At 43.6% G+C, this 19901-nt stretch overlaps 1 protein-coding gene across 5 annotated transcripts in view; it reads left to right on the forward strand.

The window, feature by feature from the left end:
• The window catches only part of grid1b (glutamate receptor, ionotropic, delta 1b), a 533969-nt gene that overhangs the window by 15046 nt on the left and 499022 nt on the right, over positions 1-19901 (forward strand). For all 5 annotated transcript variants that reach the window (XR_012591834.1, XM_074619402.1, XM_074619404.1 and 2 more), the window contains exon 2: positions 3381-3536. Coding sequence is in view for 4 of the 5 variants with exons in the window: in XM_074619402.1 (XP_074475503.1) it covers positions 3381-3536 (156 nt within the window). In the remaining variant the exon portion in view is untranslated. The remainder of the gene's footprint in view (positions 1-3380; positions 3537-19901) is intronic.

The following is a 19901-nucleotide window of genomic DNA, read 5'->3' on the forward strand; positions in this document are numbered from 1 at the left end:
TCACCTCATCACCTGATCACCTGATCACCTGATCACCTCATCACCTGATCACCTGATCACCTCATCACCTGATCACCTGATCACCTCATCACCTGAACACCTGATCACCTGATCACCTCATCACCTGATCACCTCATCACATGATCACCTGATCACCTGAACACCTCATCACCTGATCACCTCATCACGTGATCAATAATGACCCGTCAGTGTAGTCTCGCGGTAAGATGTCTGTCTGGATGTGAGTTAGTTAATCAGCTGTAAAACAATCCGAACAGGACGGGAGGAGACACGGGAGCTGTTTTTATTATTAAAATTAATAAATAAGAAGAAGAAGAAGAAGAAGAAGAAGAAGAAGAAGAAGAAGAAGAAGAAGAAGAAGAAGAAGAAGAAGAAGAAGAAGAAGAAGAAGAAGAAGAAGAAGAAGAAGAAGAAGAAGAAGAAGAAGAAGAAGAAGAAGAAGAAGAAGAAGAAGAAGAAGAAGAAGCAGCGTTTGGGTGAAGTGACAGTAAGAGAGCAGAGATCCATCTTCTCCAAGCTAACAGACAGGATGATACTCAGCACATCTGTTAGAATAATCCGAGCAGAGGTTGGTCACATGATCTAAAACATGAAGAGATCTGTTGGTGCTGTTTCTGTGAACCTGAAGATCCTGTGAGATAATGAACCTGATTTAGTCTGATTCTTTTGACAAGTGAACGCACCTGCTGTCAACTGAGAGTTAATTAAAGGATGTCAGGCTGGTTGGAAACTTCAACATCCATCAACAGTCACATCCAAGTGGGAGGAGAGCTTCTCTCCTCTTCAACCTGCTGCAGGAGAATTCAACTCGTCATGTGTTCTCTTCTTCTGCTCACAGTTAGTATGAGGAGGGATCTGATGTGATCTGATGTGATCTGATGTGATGTGAAAATCAGGAGCTAAATCAGACACTTATTGGACTCTGGACTTTTTTCTTTTTTCTCTGAAGTACATTTAAATAATGAAACATAATGTGGGGCCCCTCGGCTGAGGCCTCGGCTGCAGCCTGTGCATTAATCCCCCCCCAGGCTACAGATAACACGGAGCAGCTCCACATACCAGCAGCTCTAGTCTGGAGAAGCTCAGACAGACTAAGACTGAAAGCTCAAACCACAAGACAATGTTTGTCCCAGACTGTTGTCATGTTGACGTGAGGGTGCACAAACTGATCTCAGACCAGGGTGTTCTGATTACAAGATTACTCCAGGGAGAAATCCAGGATTGTATTAAATGATCTCGATATTGCAAGAAAGTCACGAGAGAGGTCACTGTGTGTTCAGTGTGTCACTATGGGGCGGATGGCAGCACGTTTTTTCAGGTGTAAATGTGATGCATTCTTCATTAGACACATGTGGTGTATAAAGAACAGAGCACAGGATGGATTTAGACCAGCGAGGAACGAGGGAGGCTGTGGATGAGGAAAGGAAATATCAATAACATCAGACGTAAAGTGATCTGGAGGGCAATCCTTCTACCCAAAGTGTTCTATTTCATGTATCATCTGAAGAGGCAGGAAGCTGCTTGTGACCAAGAGGTCGCCCTAAAACCTTAATGATCTTAACACGTTTCAATGCATAGATGGCATCAAACGCCATAATCTGTGATTGTGAAACAGTCCTGTAGCGACCCGTTTAAACGTGTTCACTGCAGCTACTGATTAAGATCCCATGTTGTGGTCGACGTTCTAGAAATAGCCGGTAGTTTGTGTGTAACATCAGGAACATGTTCCCTGTGTAATTTCAACGGGTCTGATTGTTTTCCATTTTGTCTAATTTTAACGTGATGAAGACGTTGCCATGGAGATCTTCGGTATGATTACAGGTCTTTTGAGACAGATTGAAGCACTAACTGAGGGTTTGTAGTTTGATTCCTGCAGTAAATCACACGTCCCGACTCCAGAATGAGTTGCTCCTTACACGCTGACAGTGTGCTGCTGTTACAGTCTTTACTCACAGAAGGATGCATCTGCTGCCAAAGTAATGAGTGAATGTGATCTCATGCGGTGGTGTTTGGGTTCTAAAGTGGTTTGTTTTGACTATAAGCATCATGGAAAACTCAAGGTTCTGTTCTCTGCGTAGCTCAATGGCTCAACAAGGTTAGTACTGTAGTTGAGTTCAGGGCTGCTCATAACGCTGGTTTTCATTATCGATTATCATTTAGAGACCGAGGCGCACCCTTTATCTGTTATGTCTGTATGAGATGTACTGGGCTTTAGACTAACTCCAGTGTAAACCCATCCAAATCGTTATTAGACGCTCAGAGCCACTGAGGTAGTATAAAGAGAGAGAAAGTCTGCGTAGGGAGGAGGTCGGGCTGGATGGATGAGTCAAACAAACACCTTCACCCCGGAGAGACCGCTGCTGATGTCCCGGGAGAAACCAAATCAATGTCGACTTATTTTACTGACGTTTTGTGACGTAACTTACATACTTATCTTAACCCAAAAAACAATCTTTTCCTAAGCCTAACCCAGTAGTTATTGCTGTCTAAACCTAACCAAGTAAACCTAAAATCTAAGTCAACAATACGATACAATACAATAAATCTTTATTGTTCACCAGGGTGGAAATTTGTCTTCGGTTCATCAAACATAGGAAACAACAACATTAAAAAACAGACAAGCAGTTAGTAAAAACAAATACACAGACAGGTCATGTTGCACATTAAGTCAGTTCATGTCTGTGGCTCAGATCTGGTCAGTTAAAAATATTGACAGCATTAGTTGGGATGAAGGACTTTTTAAACCCATTTATAGTTGCCAGAGGGACTCTGTAGCGCATCCCGGAGCTCAAGAGCTCAAACTGGCTGTAGAGAGGATGGGAGCTATCTGCCAGGATGCTCCTCGCTTCCTTCCTCGTCCTTTCTGTAAAAAGTTGAGTCAAGGGCTTTTGGGGTTTACCAACTATTTTGCCTGCCGTTGACGTTTATTCTTACTGTATGTCTACAGTTTAGGTGACCGTACCAGGCAGGAAGGTGAAAGGTCAAAACACTCTCAACAATAGTTGAGACCTACGTTGGAAGTTTGTTTTGAAAAGACACTATGCATCCAAAACCGACGCTACAGGGGTACCTCGAGCGTCACACGTAGTTTGAATCGTACGGCCACTGACCGAGCGATGGTATTTAACATGTTGGGAGTGAGAATTTGTTCATTAAAAAGAAAAATGCTCCTCAACATCGACCAGAAGTTCTGTTCACAGTTCTGCTTTTAGTCGACTAATAGTTTCAGCTGTAGTTGAGTTGCTATGGAGACTGGGGTCCACTCCTGCTGTTATATCATTTATATATGGCTGCTTTCGATGTGAGCGTCCAGCTGTCCTACTACTGTGTTTCCTCTCTCCCTGTTCCCACCTGTCCAGGTGCCATATTCGAGGAGAACGCAGTGCGGGACGATGAGGTGTTCCAGCTCGCCGTGTCTGACCTCAGCCTGAGCGATGACAGCCTGCAGAGCGAGAAGATCACTCACTCTATTAAACTCATCGAGCCCAACAACCCCTTCCAGGCGGTGCAGGAAGGTAAGGACGCTGAAGTTTATATTGTGTGACTGTGTGTGTGTGTGTGTGTGTGAGATGCTTTAAGGTTTTGACTGCGGTGCTTTCTGCAGATTCAGGTGTGTTGTTGTGGCTGTGGTGTGTGTGTGCATGTACGTGTCTGTCTTACTTGCTTCGGATTGTTAATCTTTAGGTTCTGCTGGTTCTGTCTCTTGGTGAAGTATCCTCACGGCTAATGACCCAGGTATCGACCTCCTAAACGCTGTTTAAATGGCGGCTGCTGCCTGCTCTGTTTCTCCTCTCAGAGGACGCCGTTGGTCTTTGATGCGGCGCCGCAGAGCCGCTCCTTTCGCCTTCTCCTTCCTCTGTCTTATCGCTTCCTCTTAGACCGATTCTCTCCATCTCAGTCTCTCTATCACTCACATCCCTCTTCCTCTTCCTCTCTCTCTCTTACTCTCTGTTTCCTCTGTGCAGAGGAAGCTAGGGGGAAGCACTGAGTCCAGCTGCATTCAGGCCAGCTGTCATTTTCCATGTAATTGCCAAAGTGGCTTGTAGGCCTCTCAGCTTTGAAAAGAGCTGATCTGATCCAGAATGAATGTGTTTCAGTGCAGAAGAGACAGTGATGATGATGATGATGCTGATGAAAGTGATTGTTTGGCTACAGATAATGAGGATGATTGTGGAGACAATATATAGCTGATATTGATAATGATGCTGATGAATGTTGAGATGATGCGGATGCTGATTGTGATGCGAGTGTTGAAGTTGAAGATGATTAACATGATTATGTTTACAATGATGCTAATGAATTGATGTCTGTTGTGATGAAGATAATGCTGATAGAGACATGAATGTGGTGAGGAGGATGAAGGCTTTGTTGTTGATGGTGTTGATGAAGATGCTGCTGATGATGTTGAAGGATATGTGGGGAAAACGATGACGTATTTGTAAGGAAATGTTTCCACAACAGAAAATAACTACATCAATATCAAAAGTAAAATAAAAGTAGTTTGAAATATTGTTTTATAAATGCACATTATAGAAATACTCAGCTGATATTCTTGCTACTGCTACTTTCATTTTGATATTATAGTTATCATATTTTGAAATGCACAACTTGCCCAAAGGTCATTGCAATAAGACCAGTCAGTTATGTTTTATGGATTTCTGCTCCTCAGTCTTCCAGTTCAGTAAATGGTAGCGTATACCTGCTGTTGTTGTTTCTGCACCGTCTCTGATCGGTCCGTCAATATTTAGTAACCTGAACAAACCAGAAGAAACCAGAGTACGTCAGAGAGACGGCTCGGAGTAGTTCATGTTAGGGAAAATATCGATTTGGCGAGTACGATCACAGAGATGACGCACTTGAGTTCAGTTTCTTGGAAGTTGTTTTACTTTAAGCACAAAGGCGTAACACCTCAGGCGGTGCCACGTTGTTTCAGTGTTTCATAACAAAGCAGGAAGTGTGAGGGCGTCGGGGCGTCGGGGCCCCGTCTGACATGTTTTCTTTCTACACCTCTTCTCTCACGTTGTTGTTACTCAGCGAGGCTGTAACATCAGTTAGAGGTCGGAGGACACAGCCTCCTGATTACATGAGCCAAATATTTGTGTGACATAAGACAGAGCTTTAATCAGGAGCCACCGAGGAGCCGATAAATCAAGCTGCTGTTGGGTGTGAGAAGCAAACAGGAACCACAGTAAGTGACAGATCTGATTTGAATATCTTTATAACAAAAAGCAACACAGGTTTGATCTCCAATACAACATCACCTCCTCCCAACACTATTGTACAACTAGAAGCACACTGAGACGGTGACATCTTTATCCCGATTCCTTTTAAGCAGTGTAATTATGTTGTTCACAAAGCAGCCTGAAATACACCGGTGACAGCACTGTTTCAACATGTACAGTGTGGAGTATCGTGGTGTTTACACTTATTTTCTTGCTCTTAATTTCTGTTTTAAGTCGAGACATTTTTGTCATTTTTTAAACACAACTTGTGAGAACATCTATATTCATCCACATCCAGTGTGGAGGCAGTAAGCTGAGTTGATATCGTTGAGAAGCTGCTTTCAGCAGATATTGCTCACTTCTTTTAATTGATATTGATTAACAATAGAATCATCTGATCTGATTTATGACTTTGGAATCTGACTTCTACTTTTATGACACAAATGTTCTACTTGTGAGAAACGTTATTGGCTTCATATTCATGCTAAATGTGATGTGACGAGTACCAGAATTATACCAGATATGTAGTGGTCGATACCAATACCAGCTTAACAGGTCATAATTCTCTCTATTATCTATCTTATATTGCCTTTCTTGATTTCTGCGTGTCATTTGTACGCCATGTATCCTGTACTGACTGCAATGTAAACACATTCACGTATAATGAAACGGTAAGAGACGGTTTGACGTTTGTGACATATTTTCCGTAGTTGTTTCTGCACGTGTTTTACCTAGTTTACATATTTATTCTAAGCCCCACCATGACCTTTTCCCTTACCCTAATTAAGTGGTTTTCTTGCCTGAACCTAACTGTGGAAGTTTGCGTGGCGTACAAATGACACGTCAAAAGGCTAAAACATGTACTCATGACAAACAGAACGTGTAATGTCGTGGTATTTTAACGTCTTCCTGTGAGACCGGGTTGATTCACTACTTATCAGTATAAACACCCCCAACCTCGGGCCGATTGCAGAACACTCCGGTCACCTCTGTGTTTGTGTTTCGATAATAAATCTGTGACTCGGCGGTTTCTAGCTTTGAGGGTAAAACTGTTTGTGTGGCTTTAATTTGAAAACCTCACAGCTCAGAATCACGTCACAACATTGGTTTGTCCTCGCAGCAAATTAATGTCGGCCGTCCTGGAAAAACACCTTCACGATTAATTGGTTATTTACTGCAGAAGGCTCATCAGCGTCAGTCAAACCACTTAGCATGAGCTGTCACCGTAATTATGTTTCTGGAACTGGGACTTCAAAAGCTTGGACGTCTCCCTGAAGTCAGGAGAGACAAGGTGAGCTGCGAGAAAATGTTAATAAAAGCTTGAAGATAAAAGCTGGAAGCGACTTCCGTCTCTGCACTTTATTCCCTTCATGGTTTACCCTGGAGCCATAGCACAAGATCTGTACGGGTCTCATTAGGGCTGCTGATTATGGCCAAAATGATAATTATGTTAATTTGAATCAATATTGAGATCAAAATGATTTATCATGATTATTCATTGAGTTTAAGTTTTTATTGCACTTTCACATTTTAAGTCAACACAGCGCTGCTTTCACTTCCATGTTGTGCTACATTCCTGCTAATTAACAACTCTTTGCATCAAGATAAGAGTTAAAACAAAGTTTGTCTTCACCCCAATTCGGTGCATTTTCGAAATATACAGTATAGTACTCTTCTATTCTGGACTACAGCTGCAACACTCAGTTATGTTTTTCACAGATTGATGCTGCAAGGAGCGAGCGCAGCGGCAATAACAGCTCCCCAAAAGTGAAGGTGGTGTCTGGTTGTTAGTTTAGGAGGCGCTTGATTTGATTTTCCATGCGTGGAGTAGGGATGCACCAATACCACTTTTTTTCAGACGCAGCACAAGTACTTACATTTGGGTACTCGCCAATAACGAGTACCGATACGAGTACTTCTCTGCGCCAAAAGACCCTCGTTAACAGCCAGCTGGAGGGTGTGAGCGACACACGGCAGGCTGGGGAGTCCTGCATGCGAGGCGGTGCGCCGCGACCGGCTCTAGGTCGGCTTGGGAAGGCTCGGGGTGAAGGTGCTTCCCGGGGCCGTGGACAAAGTGTCACCGGGGCGGACTGTTAGTGCGCCCAAACCGTGTCGTGCCTCGGCCCACGTAAGGAGTCTAACGCTCCCCCGAGTCAGAGGGTGCAAGCAAAACCCCGTGGCGCAATGAAAGTGAGGGCTGAGGTGGGATCCCGGCCCACACGGGGTTGGCGCCCCACCGGCCCGTCTCATCTCGCCCGCACCGTCGAGGGAGGTGGAGCGTGAGCGCGTGCGATAGGACCCGAAAGATGGTGACGAGAGGTTAACTTCACGCTGCCGTAAAGTGGTATCGGTGCTGTTGTATCCGAGCCGTTTTGCGAGTACGAGTACATGAGCACAGTATTGGACCCGATACCCGATACCCAATACTGGTATCGGGTATCGGTGCATCCCTAGCGTGGAGCATGCATTTTAAACATCAATATCGCAGTCGATCATGTTCATTTAATTGTGGAAAGTCAAAATTGTGACGATTAGTATTCGATTACTTGTGCAGCCAGAGATCACATGCAGGTGTACTGTAGATATTCTAAGTATTTGGAAGCTGGATGGATGGATACCTGCAGACTGATCAAATACATTTGTAGTGTGAAATCCTCAGGCTGCACACGTGTCTCTGACAGGGCCTTTTTGTAATAAGCAGACAACTCATTAAAATGATAATTACAGTACATTTGGTCCTCTTGGTTGTGTTGAGCGTAGATGACGCTGGTTAGCAGCACCTGTTGGAGACGATAGCTTGTTGACTTTTGACACTTTTGTCATGGATGTAACTAATAAATCTTCCGCGGAGCACACCGGGCTCGTCGAGTCCCTCATTAGCAGCTCTGCTTGAAGTGTTTGGAGGAAAGTGCATCGATTTTAAAGAGAGGAAATGTGAACACACACATGACAGATTTGGGTTTGTTCATTAGCAGAGCTGCGTGACTGCAGACTCACATCTTTGAAATTCAGGTTTCCTTGATTCTTTGTCTGTTTGTTGTTCGTCTCTGGAGATGAAACCGTCAATCAAACGCTGCTTCTGTGTCGCCAGATTGTGAAATGCTGTCTGTCCACATCTGATTTATCTGTGTTCAGGTCATTTCTCTGATTCAGCAGTGATGCCTTTTTGTGGCAACATGTGTAACTAAGCTCACCCGTATCCACTATGGAGACGGTCATCAGTCTCTCCAAAAGGTCAGAGCTGGGTCATATGCAGACAAACACAGACTCACCTCTGTTTACTGTCTGAGTGTGATCCATGTTAACCAGGTGTAAAGCCTGCTGCTCTTTGCTACAAACGACACAAACGTCATCTAATTCCATTTCCTGTACCAGCTGTTCTCAGCCGTGGTTTCTGTCTGTCAGGTGCTAATCCACCCTGATCCGGACACATCTTGTTTTGTTGTTGATTATCAGCCGCGCTGTGTGTGTGTGTGTGTGTCATGTAGGAACATTACACCGGACATTTTACAAGAAAAGATGACGCTCAATATGTGTAGCGCGCTCACTTTGATCTCTACCGTTGGATGGCGGTGTGTCTGGCCTCTCCGGTAGAACATTCGCTGCCAACCGGCGCCGCTCCACTGCGCACACCGGCTGTAACCGCTCCGTCCTCCGCACAGCGATCGCCTCATTAAAGTTATGGTTCCCTTATAGCGTTGGGGTTAAATCTGAAATATTGCCAAATAGGTGCTTACCCTTTTCGCTTCGACACCAAATCCTCCGCCATCGTCTTGTCTGTCAACTCTCTCTCATCCCGTGTGTGAAATCTGACTCCTGCTACTCTGAGCTGAGGCACATTCACTTTCAGATTATAGCATCCGTCGTCTGACTTGGTTGATAACAGGGTGCTGATACGCCAAAATGACCTAAATGGGTTTTATTTCTGTTAAAAAAAAGCAAGACAATTGGGGGCGGTGGGTACGTAATGTAATCGGTGTGTGCCCGAACACTGTGTATCACCGACCACCGAGGCAAGCCTAGCGTCACGATGGCAAAATGTGTTCCTGGAGACACCTGCTGTAGCGGGAACTACCACAGGGGAGGTTGGAGTCATTTGCCAGGTGTGTCACCATGACCGTGCAACCGTCACTAAACTTTACAGATGTGTAGTTGAATGAAGGCTGAGTTTGAAGAAGGGTGTGGTCTGAGCAAGGACGCCGGACGTAGACAGTAAGAGAGAAGAGAGGAGAGGGAGGGAAAAGTGAGAGGGGAGGGAAGAGGGGGAAGAGGGAGGAAGAGGAGGAGAAGAAAAACAAGTGTGGGTAATTAGGGGTTAGAGAGAGAGAGAGAGAGAAAAGAGAGGACGGGGAGAATGAGAATGTGTTTGTTGTGGGAATACTGTGTGATCAATACGTTGTGGTGGAAGGTTGGTTAGATGACTTTTTGAGTGTGTTTGTGTGTGTTTGTGTGTGTGTGTGTGTGTGTGTGTGTGCGTGTGTGTGTCTCGATTATGGCCCAGCTGGTTACTTGCTCGCCCTGACCTTTCTCAGAGCTCCCATGATCCTCGGTCCTCAGAGACTCCGCTGACAGCCCAGGCTGTAGTGGATTATGGGTAATGAGAGTGGGATTCACACCCTGTGTGTGTGTGTGTGTGTGTGTGTGTGTGTGAGTGTGTGTGTGTCTCATGGCTGAGGTTAAAAACAGCTCAGTTTGAGTTTTTTAAAGTGTGTTTTTTCTCTGGTCAGCTGACTGTGTTGCTTCGTTGATTTAATATACTCTATTATTACTGTTATTTATACGACAACGATTACTGTGATGATAGTCGGACAATTTTTGTATCCAATAAGACAGCGCTCTCCTGGTTTTTGAGTCTCTACAGGACGTAGGCGGTGACGACACGACGTAGGCGATGATGACAGGATGTAGGCGATGATGACAGGAAATAGGCGATGACGACAGGACGAAGGCGACACGACGTAGGCGATGATGACAGGATGTAGGCGATGATGACAGGATGTAGGCGATGATGACAGGAAATAGGCGATGACGACAGGACGAAGGCGACACGACGTAGGCGATGATGACAGGATGTAGGCGATGATGACAGGATATAGGCATTGATGACAGGACGTAGGCAACAGGACGTAGGCAACAGGACGTAGGTGATGATGACAGGATGGAGGAGATGATGACAGGAAATAGGCGATGACGACAGGACGAAGGCGATGATGACAGGACGTAGGCGACAGGACGTAGGTGATGATGGTCCACCTCTCCTCCCTCCTGCTCTGAACGGACTCTCATGCTATTAATACCACGTCACTGCTCCAACTGTCTGTTAACGCCGTGGGTGGGTTTACATTTGAGTTAGTTGAAAGCTCGGTTCGTCACATACCGGCGCTAATGGGCGCCACCGCGCGTCGGTTTCCGATGCCGAGGGGCGCTGATCAAACAACGGTATTTGACGAGTTGGGAGTGAGAACGGGTTGTAATTGTGAACATTAATAAAGCAGCAAACAGCTATTGTGTACGTAAAGATATAGAGGAGCAATGTCTACCTGAGCAGAGAATGAAGTCTCCCTCCCTCTATGTGTGTTGTAATCAGAGCTTCTCTGTGCTTTGTTGACATAGCCGGGCCGGCCAAGGTGCTTTTAGTGCATGTGAGTCCGTCCCGTCGTGTCCTGTTGGCTAGCTCACGGCCGCCGCTCTGCAATGCTCTCATACGGCAGTTACTGCAGATAACACTGTCCCAACCGTGGGCTGACGTGGAAGCCCACCCTCCGGCTCCCTCTCAGGTTAACACAGTGAGCTTTAAATGGGTTCTTCTTTGCCCCATGTTGCACCTTTCCAACACGTCTCATGATAATTGGGCCAGTAGTTTTTCCGTAATCCTGTTGACAGTCAGACAAACAAACCGGCGGAGGTAACCAGGTGCCAACAGAAACACAAACTCTGTTTCCAGCCGACACAAAGAGCTCATCTTAACAACAGCCGGTAGAACTGGTGACTGCTCGGTGGCAGCTTCTTACACTCTCTGTTCACAACAAAGACTCCTTTTGTCATAATAGAGGCTGTTTATTCAGATAGAGTAGCTCTTCATCCACGCAGGCAGATATGCAACACTTTAATGCCATCGACTAACCCTCTGTCGGAGCCTCCGAAGGAGAATCTCACTGAAACCATCTGTCAAACCAATCCGCTCGGATTACATGCCTCCAGTTTACAACAAAGAGGCTAAGACAGAGAGCTGTTTCCCCCACCAACTCTAATCCTTTTAACACGTATCAGCTGAGTTCTCAATAAAGACGTCCCGTTATCCTCGTGTTTGTTTGCCTTTGCGCTGATGGAACGGTTTGGTTCTGTACCAGCCTCGACTCCCTGACCCCGCCGGTTAGTAATACGGATGTAATCTGATGAACTTTCCAACACCGCTCACTAATTGTTTAATTGGCTTTTCAATTCAAACAAATTAGGCTAATTGTCTTATTATGATCCCGTCCGGCTCGGCTCAATTACTGTATAATTAGAGGAGAAATGACCCGGCGATGGAATGTGATGTTCTTCATTTTCACTTCATCCTTTTTTATTTCTGTCTTTGTGTCCTTCCCGTCCCTCAGCTCCTCATTTCTCCCCCCACCTCTTGTGATTTCTTTCAAATCTCTCTGTCCTCCTGCTTTCTTAATTGCTTTCAGTATAATTTGTTTTTGTCTCATTTTGTCCCGACTTCTCCTTCTCTTTTTTTCGCTTTATTTCTTCCTTTTTTTGTTTCTTTCATTTGATTTCCTTTCTCCCTTTTCTGTGGAGTGTTTTGTACGCTATCTGTATAATTTTAATACTTATTTGTGTCTTGATGTGATTTACTGTGAGTCCATAATGTTTAATTTTATAAAGGTTGTTTCATGTTTATTCTCTGATGTGTCTGGATCTTGGGTATTAGTGATTTAAGGCCAGGAGATATGGTTTAAAAAAAACAACTCTTCATTCATTTAGAATTAAAACTCAATCACTTCTTTTTAGTTTTTAATTGCTATTTGTTATTTGTACTCTTCAGAAGCCTTTTTTAAGATGCAACATGAGACAGACTTTAAACACGAGCTTCACACTAAAAACACACACGGAGTGGCGTCGTCGGATGTGATTAGATCTGCTTACATTTCTCAGCTCTTATCTCCGCTGCTGCCACAGAGGATGACAGTTAAGTTAGAACGCCTGTTAAATGCTGAACAAGTCGACATGATCGGTCTGCGTGTGTGTGTGTGTGTGTGTGTGTGTGTGTGTGTGTGTGTGTTTCTGTGTGTGTTTCTTTCCTGCCTGTCTGTATTTATTTGACTGACGGCTCCTGCTGTTGGATCCCAGCAGACAAATTGGCCTCACCTGTCCCACAGCAGCAGCTTCACACAGCCAACACTGATCACCATCACGTCTCTGTGTGTAGAATATCAGTGACACTAATGTTTGAACATGTAAATGTATAAGAGGTGAAGCCATGTGGACTGAACAAGTTCGGTCCCTAACATATAGCTGCGTAGCTAATGCTAGATTGTCATGTAACAGTTCGTATGATATCTTACGAAAAAGTTGTTCCTCCTTTTTTGTTGGTCATCCTACGAACGTCCAGCAACACGTGCGCATTACATGCATACAGTCTTTTCAAAATAAACTTCCGTCTTCACAGGAAACAACTTCCTGAGGTTTAGGCATTAAAAAACTACTTAGTTAGTTTTAGGAAAAGATCTACTTGGTTAAGATTAGGCAACAAAACTACTTAGTTTTAACAAAAGATCGTGATTTGGCTTTAAAATAACTATGCAAGTGGCGTAACTTAAAGCATCAGTAGTACAATAAACAGGTAACCTGAAAAAAATCATGTGCCTCTGTGTCCTCCGGTGCTCCTAACGGCATCTGCAAGATTTCACAGACCGGAGGAAAACAAACAGTAAGAGCTGATCTGAGGTCTGCTGTCCATCTGCCGTCTATGAGAGCCGGCTGTCAATCACTCTGAACTCCGACCAAACGGTCAAACTAGGCAGCGCTGATCAAATATGAATCAATATTCTGTTACGTTAATGTCTATTTCTCTCCCAGATGTTTTCAGAATCATCTTGTAGTGCACGGTTTAGCTGTAAAATGAGAAAGTTTGTGACGCCGCCGCCATTGTGAAATCTCTTGAAGGAACACCAAGTACCGGTCACATGACCGGAGCTCAGCCAATAGGAACGTTCTCTCTCAATGAAATGCCCTGTGATTGGTCAAAGTCTCCCGTCACGGGGCTAGATGTTCTAAAGCCTGAAAACAGAGCCATGAGGAGGAGCAGAAGTCTAGTTATCTCTCAGAACACTTGAATTACAATATGCTGAAAGGTTATTATGGAATTTTTGCCCAATGATGACAAATATATATATACTGCCTACTGAAGATTTAAATATGGAAATTACGTGACAAATAAATCAACGTTGACTTCTGATTTCACACGGACACGCACGCCGGTCTCCTGGTGAAAGTCTGGAGTTTTTTTGACTCACCCATCCACCCCGACCGCCTTCCTACGCCGCGTTTGCTGCTCTTCATATTTCCTGCTTCACGATTAAGTGAATTATACACAAATTGACTTTGTGGGATAAACACAGATTACAGTGCATTACTCTTCGTAGGTATATCTACGAACAGTGTATAAGACCAGTCTGATCTGGTAGTGACCGTCATAGCTGTAAAGCATCGCCCAGATATATTAATTATACATCTATAATAAGCGTCTTGTGTTGTCAGACTGAGGAGATGTCTGAGTTCAGCAGCGCCACAGTCTATTTGTGTCTGTGTGGTTTGATCTGAAGTGTCTGCTCCCAGCTTGAACCATATCAGTGTTTTCTGTTTGTTTCTTTTCTGGTAATTTAATTTTACTAGTATTTATCACCTGGAACATATTTCCAGTAGTATTTACCACCTGAACGCTGAGCCCAACAGCGTTTTCTCTACATAAACCACTCTTCCTTGAAGGATGATGTAAACTGTATCTTCACGTCAGACACTCGAGCAGCTGCTGTAACTTTCCGTGTCGATTGCATCGCGTTCCTCATAAATACGGATCTAAAAAAACAAAAAGTACGACTTTGTTCTCGCTCTAATGCCGCTAATCTGAACTGTCAATTGAGCGTGTGATCTTTGTTGGTGCGGACTAACCGCTCTGATGTTTGCTGTTTGCTCCTCCAGACGGCAGCTCGTAATCACTTCACTCTCTGATCTCCTGCTCTTGTTAGATGTCAGTGAGCCGACCATGTGGGGATTTGAAGGCCGATATACTGTCAGTACTTTGTTTTAGAAAACCTTTTGTGTGAGCCAGAGCGGGGTATTAATGATGGTAATAATACTGTAATAATACACCGCCATCAAATGCTATCCTCACATTACATTCCATACATTTAACCCAGAGAAGATGTCCACTACAACCACAGTCTGAGCTGGTGTGTGTTCCCAGTTGTATCCTGATAGTCTGGGGATGGAACCAGCAACCTTTTGCTCTTGATTCACTAACCTCCACAACGTGACCATTTTTGTGCAAAAAGTCCCAGTCGTTGCTATTTGCTCCTGAATATTCTTCTCATCAGAAGTAGGAAAGTGTTGAAGTATGATTTGTACTTAAGACCACTACTTATATTCACGTCTTCCTGTGATTCCTCGTCACAGTTTAAGAGCTGTGGGAAGTTCATTTAAGACTTATAGCAGATTGTTTCAAGAAGAAATAGAAGTAATTTTGTGTAGCAGTATTTACTTTTTATGCCTCCATATTTCCTCCTACCCATAGAACCCATTTACATTCACACATCTGGAGGTTAGAGGTCAAGGGACCCCTTTGAAAATGGCCATGACAGTTTTTCCTCGCCAAAATTTTGCATAAGTTTGGAGCGTTATTTAACCTCCTTCACGACATGCTAGTATGACATGGTTGGTATCAATGGATTCATCAGGTTTTATAGTTTCACGTGATATCAGTATGTTCTCAATACCTTAAACAATGAGCCCACTACAACCTCTGAAAGACAGAATAGCGTCCGGGACCGCCGGCGGGTCGTCGCTACAACCTCAAAATCTCAAGTTGCGTTAATGCATTAAAGAAATTAGTGGAGTTAAAACAAATTTGCGTTAACGCGTTATTATCGCGTTAACTTTGACATCTCTAGTTTACACTATAGGAATGTGTTCAGATGGAGACACACTTACTCATCTTACCATCTTATATTGAGGGGAAATGGGGTAAAGGAAGGAGAGCAAGATAAGGAAGCATGAAAGATATCCACAAGGACACAGAGACGAAGCCCCGAGGCCGAGCTCCAGCGCTGGCTTCACTGCTTCCCACACATGACACACACTCACACTCACACACATGCACACACACGCACGCACACACACACACACACACACACACACACACACACGGTTGCGGTTGGTGATGTGAGTTTTGCTGACTGTGTCGGAGCGCCTCGGCTACTGTAGGTGCCACTTGAACTTATTTTACATGGTTTCATTTCTGTCTGTCCTTCTCTTCTCTTCTCTTCTCACTCCGTCTTCTCTGTGCTCTCAATGTATTTGACAATGTTGAGGATGTTGGAATTCAGATTGTGTCAGTTTATTAGCAGTATATGTTATTTTACATCAAGATATGGATGTGATATAATAGATTTATCTGGTAGGAATGATCAGACACTCCGACTTGTCTTCCTCTGGGTCCTCCTCCCAGAGAGAGATAACCCAATGTTAGATGATGATATCACAGTAAGTTCCCTTTTTGTGAGGCTCTTCTGATTTAGTTAATACCTTTTTGATAACGTTATCCAAAGAGTTCCTTCTATCAAATGACATGAAAAGTCCTTTTAAATACCATCTGTGATGATCTGCAGCGCAGCCATTCACAGCAGAGCCTCAATGGAAATGTTGGCATCGTATCAGAAGGCTTTATGTGGTATGTTCTTAGTGGGCGTCTACTTTAAATTCAGTCAATATTTCATAAATATAGATGCGCCGCTCATTGAAACCATGATGGGTTTGTAAGCAAAAGGTCTTAAACTGGCCCATTAATCCTCCAGCGACCTGTAATGGACTCCACGGTGATCCTAGTGACCTTTCTGTGCGAGGAGGTGACTCGTTTACGGCGGCTGACGTCACGTTTATGGAGAGAAAGCGTTTAAAGTGAAGTGAGCCATTTGGTTTTTATCACGGATCCACTTGGAGAGCAGCAGAGGTCTTCTGGAGAAACACAGAAAATTGCCTCATTAGTATTCTTTGCTTTTCTTTCACGGGCCGATTATTCACCATTAGCTGCTTTTTATTTTTTGTAGTTTTATCGATGGCACAATAACAGCTACATTATCTTCAATTCAAAGTGCCATCTGTTTCTCTTGTTTTACTCCTTCAGCTTCAGCTGGTTGTTACTAATCCGCAGGGAATCATCAAGAGAGTGGAGATGAGGTTTATAGCAGATCTGAGTGGTCTGAGTTTGACCTTTTAGCCGGAGGAGAGAGCGAGCAAAGGAAGGAGAAGGTCTCTCGGCCGCTCACTTTCTCTCCCCCGAGTTAATCTCATCCCGTCAGGTTACGTCTCTGTTTGGACTGAACTGTGTTACGTTTACCTCTCTTCTTCCTCCCTCGCTCTTCTTCTGCTCAATCACACCTGTCTCTCTCTAAATCCCTCTGGACCATCAGTCTCTCAGTCTTTACATGCCTCTGTGTCTTATAATATTAAGAAGATATCTTGAGAACTATTTAGGGAGTATAATTGATTTTAAGACCAATACTAAATGCTACACTTTTCCAAATAGTTAAGCATAAAGAAATATAAGAAAAATAAAAATTAAAGTATGTAAATTGTAAAATACACATAGAGACAGACAACCATTCACACTCACATTCACACCTACGGGACATTTAGAGTCAACAATTAACCTGCATGTCTTTGGACTGTGGGAGGAAACCGGAGAACCCAGAGAGAACCCACGCTAACACGGGGAGAACATGCAAACTCCATATTTAACGTATAATTAAATTCTTAATGGGGGAAATAAACGTGTTTGATAAAACTGCAGGAAACAATGTGGAAATAAAATGATTTAAAGGAAAAAAAAAATGATGTCAAAGGTTAACTATGTAGCATTTAGAAGGCTCTATTAGCAGAAATGGAATATAATATTCATAACCATGTTTTCATTAGCGTATAATCACCTGAAACTAAGACTAGTTGTGTTTCCGTTACCTTAGAATGAGCCGTTTATATCCACATATATAGAAAACACATGTTCTTTGAGGGCAAACACGTCTTTATAAAGGGAGCTGAATGAATCTTAGAGTAAATCCAAATAAGTCAGCAGCTGTTGAGCAGATTTATTAAAGATAAAAAATATCCCAGCATGCTCCTTGAATTGCTTTCACCTGTTTCAGAAATAACCTTTAATACAAGAGCAGCGTATTAGAAAACCATCTCCCTAAATTTAATTGAATGTATTATAAACCTGCCTTTTCTCTCTAACGGATATTCATGAGGTTGTGCATGTTTAATGTCTCCAGTTTGAAGAGGCTTAGTGCTCCCTAAACAGCCATTTCTTCTGATCGCTCATTGTGAATTCACTTATTTTCCCCGATAGCTTGATTGTGTGTGTTTTATTGTCAACAGACGGAGTCGTAGATGTTTACAGCCGTCCCTGTTCTTCTTCTCTCCTCCTGTCTTTGACTACAGTCTGGTCCGATATACCTATCGCTCTATAAATCCTGTTCTGTCAATACCAACATCCATAACGGCCTGTCCCTTACTGCCCGAGTCACTCATACGTGGGGGGATTTACATCAAGTCGCTGCAGGATTTGCAATGGGGCCCATATTTCCTCTTCATCACAGCTAACTGGAGATGGGCGGACAGCAGTAAGAGCTTCAGCGCTACGATAGATCAACAGCGGGCCATCTGCTTGTCATTCCTGATTGGGGACATTAATGTAGCTCTCTGTCTTTTAAAGTCAGCAGTGACCGAGGACATTAAGACAGGAAGGGGTCCAGGGGTTCGTCCAGAGGTGAGGAAAGAGAGACGCCGCCAAACCCGGACTCATACACTCTGGATTCTTTCTGTTTCGGAGTCGATTGATCTGGCCTGTCTCTCTCGAAATCAGCAGCTTGTGCTCACTTCACACACACAGTAACTAAACACTTATATAATTAAAAGGGTTTGATTTTGCCAAATCTCCACAGCAGGGACAATTAGGTTTATTACTGTGATAGCCAGCGGCAGCTAAAAATGTTAACAACCCAGGATCAAAACCACAATTACCTTATTTAAAACGGCAGTCACCCAGCTGGCAAATCATATCTGTAGGCGATGAAAGGCATGAGAGGCCACAGCAGAGAACGGCCTCTAGATGAAGTGTGGTGGTGTTAAAGACTGTGCAGGCGGCGGCTGATGGTGGTGTTGGCAGAGCTGGCAGTAAAGGAACTGAAAAGATGAGGCTGTTAAAGAATAATGAGCTGAGTGGGTTGACCATGTATCTGCTATATTCGCTCCAGATATGATAGATATGAGACTTTTTCATAGCTTAATAGGCCGCTAACAATGCAGTCAGGTCACTTTCTCCATAAAGGGCTTACGTTAAAGAACACTTATGTTTTTATAAAGTTTGACTAAAGTTGACCCTTACCACCCACAATCCTTTGGGGGAAAGAAATCGACTATTTTTCATTGTCAGACTCTTGAGCTGGAGATTTTAAAGGGCTCAGTTGAACCTGGATTGTTCAAAATGTACCTTAAAGGGAGATTTGTCAAGTATTTAATCCTCTTATCAACATGGGAGTGGACAAATATGCTGCTTTATACAAATATATGTATATATTTATTATTATAAATCAATTAACACAAAACAATGACATATTGATCCAGAAACCCTCACAGGTACTGCATTTAGTATAAAACAATATGCTCCAATCAGAACATGGCAAACTGCAGCCCAACAGGCAACAACAGCTGTCAGTGTGTCAGTGTGCTGACTTGACTATGACTTGCCCCAAACTGCATGTGATTATCATAAAGTGGGCATGTCTGTAAAGGGGAGACTCATGGGTACCACTTTCACATATGAATTCCTATTTATTATTTTCGATGTGAAAGATATAATGGGTTTATTTATATTCCCTCATGTAGTGACTTTGTCGGACAGCGCAATAAAAATCCTAAATACTAATTAACATCAGACAAACCTTTTAAAATTTGGCTACAATTTCTAGAGAGACCAAACAAGAAGTCCTGCCAGACTGAGATCAGGTCTTGTTTTCATGTTTTAGACGACGATTGGAAGGCCTCTGTCTTCAGGTCTGCCTCTGTTGTGAATATGACGATCTGTTTATTTCATCTTCTCTCGCTGGGAGCTGGCAGCTCTGACTTGGAGTGACTTGCTCTTTTATTGCGTGATGATGAAGTCTGCTGAGGATCATATCAGTTTGCCACACTGGTTACCTTCTCCCTGTTATGTCAGATAAAAGAGACAGGAAATGACCTCACATCTCATCTATCAATCCAGCTGGAACGGTTTTATCTCTACCTACCAAAGAGAGGCTGCAACCTAGAAACACATCAAACGCCCCGCATGGTCCCAAAATAAGAACAGAGATCTGCTCAAAACACAAACAAACCATCAAACACACTCCTTCTTAT

Source organism: Sebastes fasciatus, chromosome 20 (genome assembly GCF_043250625.1).
Source record: "Sebastes fasciatus isolate fSebFas1 chromosome 20, fSebFas1.pri, whole genome shotgun sequence".
Classification (NCBI taxonomy): Eukaryota; Metazoa; Chordata; class Actinopteri; order Perciformes; family Sebastidae; genus Sebastes; species Sebastes fasciatus.